Source organism: Acanthisitta chloris, unplaced genomic scaffold, assembly GCF_000695815.1.
Source record: "Acanthisitta chloris isolate BGI_N310 unplaced genomic scaffold, ASM69581v1 scaffold15352, whole genome shotgun sequence".
Lineage (NCBI taxonomy): Eukaryota > Metazoa > Chordata > Aves > Passeriformes > Acanthisittidae > Acanthisitta > Acanthisitta chloris.
Window position 1 is genome coordinate 160,879 of NW_008659510.1, and position 12,135 is coordinate 173,013.

General features: G+C 45.1%; 1 protein-coding gene across 1 annotated transcript in view; it reads right to left on the reverse strand.

Moving 5' to 3' along the window:
- Positions 1-12,135, reverse strand: part of EXOC4 (exocyst complex component 4) — a 180,041-nt gene that overhangs the window by 155,039 nt on the left and 12,867 nt on the right. The window contains exons 3-5 of the mRNA XM_009069411.1: positions 9,166-9,350; positions 8,236-8,345; positions 2,116-2,359 (exon numbers count right to left, since the gene is read on the reverse strand). Coding sequence (XP_009067659.1) covers positions 2,116-2,359; positions 8,236-8,345; positions 9,166-9,350 — 539 coding nt within the window. The remainder of the gene's footprint in view (positions 1-2,115; positions 2,360-8,235; positions 8,346-9,165; positions 9,351-12,135) is intronic.

The following is a 12,135-nucleotide window of genomic DNA, read 5'->3' on the forward strand; positions in this document are numbered from 1 at the left end:
CCCAAAACCTTCCAAAGCTCAGGGGACACCCCCAGGGTCAGGTAGTTCAAGCTAACACAACACAGCCTGTCTACAATGCTTTGTAGACAACACAAAATGCTCATTTCTCACCACGAAGGTATGAAGCTTTCTCTAATGAGAAGGGTAAGGCAGTCCAATTCCTGCCTTGAATACCTTTTCATGAACCTGTTCCAAGCAGAGATCTAAAAATGTTAGAGAACTCGCCTAGACTTTAACATAGTCCACAGCAATTAAAGCTGAGGCCTAACTCAGTTGCAACTTGGTGAGATTCAAGTATAGTTATCAAAATGATCTTCCAACGGGGAGAAGGAACCACTAGGAACCTTCTACTGTCCTTTCTCAGGTTTTCCTATCATTGTATCATTCACATTTCATGGTGCTGAAGTGTGAAGCTAGGAAAGGGTTTCTACTCATAGCAGCTTACCTCACAAAGATACTCCATCTAGTTAGGTCTATCCTAAGTCTCTGTCCCATGTTGCATGTTCTAGGAAACTTCAGAATCAGTTTTATCACAGAATGGGCTGGGTTGGAAGGAACTCTAAAGATCATCTAGTTCCCACTCCCTGCCATGGAACACCTTCCACTCACTAGTCCAGGTGGCTCAAGGCCTCATCCAACCTGGCCTAGAACACCTCCAGGGATGGGAGTATGGATGTGTTTCCCTCCCTCAAGCAGAAGGAAAGAACACAGGTCAACCTTTGAGAGCCACCATACGGCCATGAACTCCCAGAACACACAGAATGAGCCACCAGGAACTCAACCTACACCCTCAGACCCCACAGGCCTCTCTGGCACCTTGTTGCCATTTTCTCTGCCAGAAGTGGGAATTTTGGCAGATCCCATTGAAAGCACAGTGGCTGAACACTGGCCCTGAGCTCAGTGAGAAGACACTCAGAGGCAGCTGAGCCTGACGAGTTCTCAAGTGAAGAGAAACCCTTTCCTCACTCCATACTGAGGGCACACAACCACCGTGGCTGAGAGCCTAAAAAATGCTTAGGTAGTTTTGGGAGCTGTATCCTGCTTGAGTTTGGGGCCTTCCAGAGCTCTACTGGAACAGCAGAACCTTGTTGTTCACACTGATTTTTTTTAATTGACAGTAAGGAAGTCTTTGAATCCTGATTTAAATCTAGAGCTAATCTAAGGGGTGGAACAATCTTCCACACTATAATTTATTCCTTTCAATATAAATTAATTCACCTGCTTGCTGTAAACTTCACATGTGATTTAGGTTTAGAATCAGTTCTAATTATCTCTGTATCCAACAAGAATTTCAGACACTTTTCATAGCTCTAAAACATAAACACCTCAAAGGTTCACCATCTCCACATGCCAAAACCCATTAAACTTTCCTGAGCCTTACTCAACCCTCTGGGCAGGTTAATGTCATTAACAAATGATCTGAGGCCATTTATCAGTTGCCCTGCACAACCAGGAGCCACACAAACTCTCCAGCCTGATCCACAAGGCAAGTTCCAAGCAGATGTTATACTCCCTTCTTGGCACCAGACCCCAAATTTCAGCCTTCTGACCCACCCAAAGAGCTGGCTGGGATTTCCCTGAGTTCTCAGCATCATAACTCTATGAATTTCAAACCATAACTGTTTCCACAGCAATGCTAATGAGAGGAATTAAAAAGAGAAGCCTCCATCAAGCTAATGTTTTCCTTGGGAGTGATTTTCCACTACAAATATTACACAGAATGAAGACATACATTTTCCTTTAGCACTATTAATTCCCTCTGGACAATAATCACAACCATGTGCAGAATCACAAATTCATATTTCAGCTCCAAGGAAAAGTTGGCCCTTCTGGAATCCTCATTTCTGGTGAATTCTGAGGACCAGCACACACACAGTTCTCACTTGGCTCCCACACCTTGCAATCAATGGAAATGGAGCTGCAAAACCACTAGACTTGGCCACAGAGTTGTGACATAATTAGTTCCATACATGACTTCAAAGCTTTGCACCTGCATCAGCCTAATTGGCCTCTACTACACTTGAAATGGCTGAGCTGAATTTTCTCTTCTCCAGTCCTATTAGAGATTATGACTTTTTGCAGCAATCAAGGTCTTGGGGGTAGAAATAGCCTTACCTAGGCTGATTTTCCTGGGAAATATTCTCCCCTCTCTGGTAATCATTGTCAGCCACCTGAGTCGTGGATCTCTTCACAATCTGCTTGAGCTCCTGTTCCAGGCGATCCTGAATGGCTTTCACTGTCTCTGGGATTTTCCTCAGCTTGGCCAACCCTTTGATGAGTATCCCCATGAAGACATTGCTGTTCTCCTCTGGATCCAGATCTGTATCTTCTTTCATTTCCAGCAGGCTTGTTTCTCTCACTGCAACACATTTTAAAGGCACCAGTCAAGATTTCAACTACTAAAACAACTCTTACCACCATGCAGAAGCAGCACTGAGTCACCTCAGCTGCTCCTGCTGCTCCACCAGGAACTCTGGGGCAATTAAGATATTCATAAATGAGAAGCTATGATATCCCTCCAAACTCCCTGAATGTGTTTCAAGAAGCTAAACCCCCTAAATTTCCACCCCAGCTGCTCTTCCTTGCTATATTCCTCACAAGAGAGGAATCTTCCTTATAAACAGATCCAGCTGAAGAGACTCCTGATGAATTCAGCAGAGTTGACTGATTGTTTGATGTTATCTCATTCTGCTTTATTGCATGTGCCAAGGGGTTGATGAAGTTACTCAAATCTTTTAGCAAAGAAAATGGAGAAGAATTAGAGAGGATATTGAGGATACAACGCTGAAGTAACAGGGGCTGCACAGGGAGAAATCCTGTTGCTAAGCAACAAGGGAGGGAAAGCAAAAGACACTGTTTTAAGGATGTTCATTAAGCAACATTTCTTAATTTACAGATAACAGCCAGTGACAACACAATCATGGCTCTGCTAAAGCCTGGGTGAAACATTTAATAAATACATTCAAACACTTCTGTGAAGGAAGTGTCTTCAAGGCAAACTCAGCTAAGGCATCTTGGAAGATCCAGAGCCAACGGCTGCTTTGCCTTCCTGGGGCTGAGCTCTGGGAAGGGCTGGTGGGTGACAGATGATTCCTGTGGTTTCAAGTTCTCAACAGATTTTTGACTTACAGACTTATCCAAGAAGCTGAATAAATGTCAAAAGATCCACCAGAAGGATTTAAGGAACATGGCAGGAATGAGAAATGGCATGTCAGGAGGAACAGGCAGCCCTGGAGCTGTCTAAAGCTGTGACACCCTGAACAGAGAGATGAGCACCAGCAGTGCTAAGGTAGAGCCAGATCAAGGAAACAACGTCCCAAGGAGCCACTTCATAAACAGCACCATGATGAACAGGTAATGCTCAGTGCCAGGTCACACCAACCCCAAACACTCAAGAGCTTTGTTTCCTTCCAGAGTGTCACCCCAGACATGGCACCTCTGGCTCAAACCAAACTCCCTGTCCACACTCTCCTGCATTTCAACCCAGAGCACCAACACCCCCAGGGACAACAAGGTGAGAATGAAGAGCCAAGAGGGAAGAAACACAACTGGATCCAAACGTGAGGACAGCACTGAAGAGGACTAAAAGCAGCAATGTTGCTGAGGACTCTGCCAGCACACTAAGAGGAACACACTTCCATTTTGAAAAGAGCAAAATTTCCAGCACCCTGAGTAATTTTCAACACCCTCAAACAGGCAGGACGTGGATTTACATCTCTTGCAAGCAACAGCAACGTGACCAGTTGATTCTGGGAGCTGCTGCACACTGGTTTGGTTCAGTCAGATCTGGTCTGTTGATAAAGCAGTGAGGACCTCTTTTTAGTGTGTTTCCTGCATATTGTGCCTATTAAACAAGAATCCTGGGCAGCTTTGGGGATTTGTGTGAGATCTGACAAGATCCCAACCCTGGGTAACTGTTGTTCTTTTCTTGTGTCTTCTGCACTTCAAACATCCTTTTCTGCCATTTCATGGCATCAAGGGCTGGTCTGGCAGAGAGCTTTGGCTGGAACTGGGGAAAACAGGAGCTCATGACCTTTAGAAGATGGGACAGACAACTCCAGAGGAATACAAGGATGTTGTGAGGTTACACAGGGAGAAAATGAGAAAGGCCAAAGCCCAACTAGGACTTCATGTGGCTATTGCTGCAGAAGGCAGTAAAAATGTTTCTATGAATACATCAGCAACCAAAGGAAAGCCAAGGAGAACTTCCATTCCTTGCTGGATGTGGGGGGAAAAAAGTGACAGAAGTTCAGTACCTAATGCCTTCTTTGTCTCAGTCCTCAACAGCAAGATCAAGTGTCCTGGGGGTCCCCTGGGATGGGAGCAGAATGAAGCCTCCATAATCCCAGGGAAAATGGTCAGTGATTTGCTGTACCACTTCGACATGCACAAGTCAGTGGAGCTGATGGGATCCACCCAAGGGCCCTGCACAGCCTTCCTACCCTCCAGCAGACCCACTCTCCCACCCAACTCAGTGTTATCTGTGAACTTGCTGAGGGCAAACTCAATCCTCTCATCCAGGTCACCAACAAAGGTGTCAAACAGGACCAGTCCCACCACTGAGCTCTGGGGAACACCACTAGGGACAGCCCCAACTGGATGTCACTCTGGGCCTGACCATCCAGCTGGTTTCCTACCCAGTGAACAGTGCATCCCTCCAAGCCATGAGAGGTCAGTCTCTCTGGGAAAATGTTGTGGGAAGCAGTGTCAAAGCTTCACTGAAGCCTGGACAGACACATCCACAGCCTCTCCCTCATCCACTAAGAGGCTACCTTGTCACAGAAGACCAGGCTGATCAAGCAGGACCTGCCCTTCCAAAACCCACACTGGCTGGGCTGACCATCTTGTTCTACCAAATCCTGAAAGCATCTTGTGAAGAACAACATTCCAATAAGGCTTCTCAAAAGCCTCCTAAGACAACAACTCAAAGGAACAATGATTCTACCACAGAAACCTTTCAGCACTGAATCATTTTTCATCTGAAAACGCACAACGTTGTGTTTCAGCAGAGAAAAGCTGAACCATGTGCACCCTGGATTCACCACCTCCAGAGTTCCAAAGGTGGAAGGCTCCCTGGGAGCTCTTTGCTTTGATGATTCCCTATAAAATGTCTGTTCCAATTGGTAAAACTCTCATTTGTTCAGGTCTGCCATTTCCCAGGGAGCCAACCTGCCACAAGGAGTGTTTTAATAACTCTGGTCTGAGCCCCAAAAAGCCAATGTTGGTAAGTCATTTAAGCAAAGCAGCTCAAGAAACGACTCTTGGGGCTTGTTTTTCATTCCAATGAACAGCCAAAAGTTGCTGCTGCTCATTACTGATGATTTCATTAGCTGTGGCCTTTTATGGGAATCCAGTAAAATTTAATGCACTATTTTCCATGATTTATGTCCTTCTGATGATATCCCTTTGGCTTCAATCCTTCTACAGAAAAGCACATGAGTTCAGAGTTCCCCAAAGGCACAATTTCAGGTTTGAAGGAACATCACCTGCTAATTCCTGGGGGTGAATCCTTGTCCTGACACATGAATGGATCCAGTGGGCAATAAAGGGAGAGTTACTGCAGAAATGGGCAAATGTCCAACCAAAGGACACTGAAATAAGTTCTCAACTCGATATAAACTTGACCCATTCCATCAGTAACAATATTGTCAGCACCTCAGCTCAGCTCCTGTTGGAATTCTAACAAGTATCCTCCAGAACCTTTCAGGAAAGAGCAACTCTTGGGTTTGCTGTGTACTGGGTGAGCACATCTGACAGTTCCAGAAGAGCCTGGCAAAGCAGGGACCTCCATAAATACTCCTCAGAGTACAGTAGGTTCCAGCAGAGAATTTAAAAGCGCATTTATTCCTCTGAACTGGCATGAAGGGAGAACATTACTGGTGACCTGCCATATCTGCAATCCTCAGGTGAGCACTACTGAAGGGTTTGTTTACTTTGCACACAGCAGGAACAGCTTTAATTTCCTTATGAAGATTCGACAGCACAAGGTAAGATCTCCTTTGGGAAGAGAAGGCAGGAAAGACTCCAAATTTTGGCATCTCTGCTGAGCTGGGCTGAGTGAGTCAGTGCTTTCTAATGCCACACATTAATATGCACAGCCACTTTGTCTCATCAATGAAAAGCCAAAGAATTTAAGTGACTCAAGGCAGAAACAGCTTTTGTTATGCATACACGAGTTCCATGTTGCCTGGTGGTTCTGCAGCCCTGGAAAAGGCTACTTTTAAATAGAATTACATGGAAAGCATCTCCATAAGTACACTGTGCACTTGAAGCAAAACCATATGCATACTTCATGCTGATCAAATGTTTTCTGCTACAATCTTTCCCAGGCTGAGGGACACTTGCCCAGCACTTCACTGACTGGGACAGAGTGGAACCAGGAGCCAAGGAAGAGCTTGTCTGGTGTGTTGGGTGTGAAGAGCAGGAAGAGATCTGCAGAAAGCAGAGTTTAAGGAGATTTCTAACTGACCTAAACCATTGAGTAGAGTTAAGGATGAAGGCACAGTCCTTGTTTTCAGGCACGTGAAACACGAGGAGCAACTGGTTTACAACCAACCTGCTGGTCCTTGTACCCATAAACCTTCATTTAACTCATAATAATAGAATAGTTTGGGTTGGAAGGACCTTAAAGACCATCCAGTCCCACCCCTGCCATGGACAGGGACATCTCCCACTAGCCCAGGCTGCTCCAAGCCCCATCCAACCTGGCCTGGGACACTCCCAGGGATGGAGCAGTCACTCTCCTTGGATGTGAGTGATTGGTTGGAAACTCTAAGTCTTTAAAGGAGACAAATGCCAACAAAATTCTTTTCAGAGCATATTCAAGGTTTGCATTACACAAGCAATTAAAAAAACAGAGAAGACACTAAAGGTACACTAGAACAGAAGTTGCAGTAGGTGCATGTCCTGCTCTATTCTCCATCCGTAAGGTGTGATGCGAGACCCTCATCACCCCCAGAGCTTCAGATTTTCCTTACTGAACAGAACAAATTTTAGATGGAAAAAAATTGGCAGACACTATACAACTCATTCCCTGAAAAGGAAGTTGGTCAGCATTTAGGGAGGTTGAAACTAGATGATCTTTAAGTCCCTTGCAACCCAAACCATTCTATGCACATTGGTGAGACTGGGATTGAGTTTTTGTGGTTTATTTCTTCAGCTCCACAAACTCATGAATCTTCAGCAAGACACTGAACAGAACCTCTCACTGATCACAGAGCAGAACAGGAATTCTCAATTTTTTCCCTGAGATTTCTCATCCAATTCTTCTCTTCCAGGCTTTCAATGGCCAAGCTGCAGATTCCAGCTCTGAAAGTTTGTGCTGGCAGATCACAGGTGACTCCTCACAAACCTCCACTACATGGAAAAACAGCCCCAGGCTGAGCCCAGCCAGCCTGGCAGGAGCAGAGCCAAGCAACAAACCCCCTACCAGAGCAAAAGATAAGGATAATCACACAGAAGAATCTAGGAGGCAATGACAGAACCAGAAACAAGCAGACAAAAAAGGACACTATAAATAATAAGGATGAGAAGGGAAGATTCTCTGCATTTGAGGAATACTGAACCAGTCAGGGTGAGAAAGGAAGGTGAGAAAGGACACAGGTCAGTTGTGTATTATTCATCAAGGACAACCTCACTTATTAATCTTGTGAAACAACACGAGGATTAATTCCCCATCCCTGCAGCCCTCCCAGAGCCTCAGACAACAGCACCAAAACAGTGTTTTGCTCAGTGTTTGCCGTAGTCACACGAACACACAGATCATCAGCAGATTATTCCTGTGTACAGAGACACCTCTAGTCAAAGTTACAAAGCTTCCACAAGGGAAAGATTTGACCTTCTGGCTCCAACACAGCAAAATACTTCAGTAATCTCTGCCCATATCTGGTTGTCTACAGTAAATAATGCAGAGAAGACCTCCAAGCTCACTGAACCAACTGCAAACCTCTTCTGCTCAAGATATGAAGGTGAGAACAGGCACAGAAAACTAAGTGCATTTAACAGAAGCTGATGGGGAGGTTAGGAGGGGGCAAAGATGATTTTCCAGAGGAAAAATGGTAGATACAAACAAGTTCTGCCCACTTAGTTCATGACACTGCACAAACCACTCCCTAACCTCTGACCTCAGGACCTCCCTCAGGCCTGAGGAGAGGATGATGTGTCTCCTGCCACTGCAAAAATCATCTAAACATCTACAAACCAGTTCTGTGAGGAATCTGTGTGACAAATACTCACTACTAGAGCTTCCAGGAGTGCTGAACTGGGAAGTTTCAAGGAACTTCCGAGGTGTAGATAAATTAGTGACATCCATCAGAGGGACAGGAGAGGCATCTTTGACAAGTGAGCTGTGGTGGAGGAAAGAATTAAAGCAAACAGTTTACTATTATTTACAGTCCTTGTTCACAACAAATAATCCATTTATTCCTTACATGTTAAGTCTAATAAATTTTAATTTATTCCTTAAAATTTTAAGCCTTAATTTCAAAACTCCTTTAAATTTTCAGCTTAAAATTTAGATGCTTCCATTTCCATGGTTTCTGTCAACTTCTCACCCTTCAAACTTCTCTGTTCCCACCAGAAACCTCCACCCTTTTTCCTCCCCTTCACATTCCTGTGCACACCTATGTGCATCTCTCCCCCACAAACCTTCTCACTCACTAAACACTTTCTATTTGGTCATTCTCATCTTAAGTTCACGCTGGACTAGCTGCCAAAGATGTGTCACTGCCTAAGAATGTGGCAGGGCAGTCGTTCTGAGGAGAAAGACATGGAGAAGGTTCCTATATCATGAGGCTCAGGAGGTTTGCTTGGAGGTTAAAAACGCTTAGAAAAACCTGCAGAAACAAGGGCTAAGCTTAGCATCCTGCATGAGAACCACCTATATTGCTTTTCCACCCACAAAACCAAACTTGCAGGGGTTAGCTATGGATTCCAGCTTGGCCGTGGGGAACAGAACACAATGAAAACCAACACAAGAAACCATGCTAAACATTCCTGCACCCTGGACACAGCCTAAGGCAGCAGACACCTCTCAAACACCTCCAGGGATGTGACTCCACCACCTCCCTGGGCAATTCCCTATCCCAGTGCCCCAACACCCTCACAGGGAAAGATTTCTCCTCACATCTCCTCTGCCTCAGCTTCAGAAACATCCCCCACACTCACCCGATCCTGCCCCTGTCCTTGCCGCGCTGGCCCACGCGGTTGGTGGATTTGATGTAGAGGTGACGATGGAGCTCATCGATCAGCACCAAGTGCAGGTTCATCTTCTTACTGTGCAGCTCCAGCCTCAGGTCACTCAGTCCCTCCACCTGAAGGAGAGAACCCTCCAAGGAATCCACTGCTGACACCTGGCAGGAGAACACATGGGACAACTTTTAAACATCAACTCGTTCAGCTCTCAGGGCTTTGCTCTTGGATCAGAGCAGTGTCTGAACACCAGGAGGATTCTATCCATGAGACTCTTTCAAAGCAGAAAATGCTTAAGTGATTTCTTTATTTCTATTCCTAAAAGAAAAATCAGTACACAAAAGGGTCCAATATCCCAAACCCACAGATTTAATGAGCATCTTCAAACATTTCCAGCATATGCACAAAACAGTTAAAACACAGTTCATTCCATACAAATCAAAGCACAGTTTATCCCCAAATAAGAGGATTATCAAGCAGAAAAGTGTTAGAACAAGACACTGACAATGATGTTGGATTGTTGTTATTCTTTTCCATTACAGAAACACTAAACACCCTCATCCCCCAACTCTGTAAATGGGAAGAAAATGGCTCAAATTTTATTTGCTTAAAGTGCTATCATGACTTTAGGTGGAAGAGTTTAGGAGACCTCAAAGGTGTAATGTCATGTAAGTATTGGATATCTGAAACAATAGGCAGGAGAAGAGTCTAATTTCCATTTATATCCTAAAACAAATGTGGACAAAGAAAACCCCATGCATAAACCCCACCAGGAATGACAAACCAGTGCAAAGGACACTTTGCATCCCTCCCAGCTCAAATGTTTTCCATTTACCAAAGCACTTCCCCAGCTCCTAATAAACAACAACATCCCTCTGCAGCTTCCAAAATCTCAGTGCTGATGCTGTAAAGAAACTACAAATAACATGTTTGGCATTCAGAGGCTGGAAATAACACAGAGAGCCATTTCCTCCTAACTGCAGACACTGGTAAGTAAAACAAGATGTTTGCTGTCCATCTCAGGGTCTGGGTTCACAGCAAACCTGGCAGCTCAGCACTGGAGGTGAAAAGCAAGGACACCCAGAAAGCAAAGAGTCCAGGCAAGGGCTGCTCCCTCAGCACCAGGAAATACTACCTAGCCTGAAAAACATCCACCAGCAGTGGATTCCTTTGCTGGCCTCCAAGTCCAGAAGAGCCCTGGAACAGCCTTGGGACAGGCTTTTTACATTAGGAGCTACTGCTAAGAGGAAGGTGAATTTCCTCCTTCCTCCTGAAGATTTTTGCCAGGTAATTCTCTTCCCTGTGAGGATGAGGAGAGTGTCAGCAGGATGGAGCTCAGTCCTGAGCAAGAATTAGTGCCACAGTGTTAGTCAGAGGCTCCTCCCAAGCTCAGCAGCACTCACAAGGTTCCCATCACTTCACACAAAGCACTGTCCATCCTCTTCCTTCCCAATATCCATCTGGGAACAGTTATGGAACTTAGGCCGTGACAAAAACACCTCTCAGATGAAGCAAAGCCCCAAATCTGCATCTCCCCAAAGACCTGATGTGCCAGAGCACATCTAAGTGGAGCAGCTCAGCTCACACAGACCTTGCAAACCTTTGGCAGAGCCTAAGTGCTAACTTTTCCCTTCTTCCTTTGGCAGGTAGAGATGTATCCCAAATTTCCCCACTTCCAAAGGCACTTGAAGCCCCACAGTCACTTCAGGGGAGCTGCTGGTGTTGCTCACTGCCCTGAAAGCTGTCAGCAATGTCACCAAGGCAAGAACAGGATCAGGACTGACATTTGCCAAACTGAGAAAGGCTCAGAGATGAAAACGCAGGGAGGGAAGAACTGGAATCAGGCAGGAAAGTGACACTAAAAAGGTTCCAAGACACCCAGGAAAAGTATTACCTGAAACACAAGGAACAAAAATGGAAAGCTTTCCACAAAAGATCTAACAAGAAGAAAATGGAACAGTCAATTATTTACTGTACTTCCAAAAAAAAAATAAAAAATTAAAAGGCTACTCACTTCTGGAGGAGTTTGGCTCCATAAAGGCAGTGAGGGAACCAAACCCTGTTCTCCCTGACTGAGGGTGCTGCTCCCACCACTGCTGCTTTAGGCTCCTTCTCCTCCCTGTGTGTTGGATGATGAAGATCCCACAAAACATGCAGTGGGATGACATTTAATTAGCTTTTCTGCCCTTTCTCTCCTCCCTTCAGCTGGAAGCAGCTTTGCCATGGAGCTGCCTGGTTTTAATGCTCCCATGGCCTCCTGGGGGCTGTTCACACCACCAAAAGGGCTAACAGATGTGGGACTGGACAGAGAGGGGAACAGTTATCCCACAGGACTCCAGCTAACTGGTAATGGATCATCTCTTTCCCAGAGAACCTGAAAATGAGATACACAGAACAACTCCAAGTGGTTCAAGGGTACAGAAAAAGCACCTGATGGTCCTTCAAGCCTCTTTCTTCTACTCTCACAGCTTGGGAAAAGGGAAATAAGTGATTCTGATTTTCCTCTCTGAAGGCAGAAAACGGCATTGTGCTGGGAGTACCTGGACACAAAGGGAACTGCAGGGAAGAGAACTCTTTCACATGGAGAGGAGCTACAGCAGGAGGAAACAGCTGGAAAACGAATCAACAACAAATACCTTGTTGTTCTTCTTTATAAAGCTGATTTACAATAAGCAAATAGCCCCCAAATAAATGGTATAATCCCCACCAACACCTCCTTTATTCCCTCTTTCAATTCTGAAGTCTCCCTCCCACTGAAAGCTGCTCCTAAATACACAATAACTGCATTTACTCCGAAAATAATTAAAATATTGCCTTGGATTACCACAGAATTTGGCTTAGATAATCTGATAGTTACTCTTGATGCTCTAATCTCCTTATCTAGGCCTACTTATTATTACCTCCAATAAGCAGAGACCCTTCAGGAGATAAGGAGCACTGAAAGAA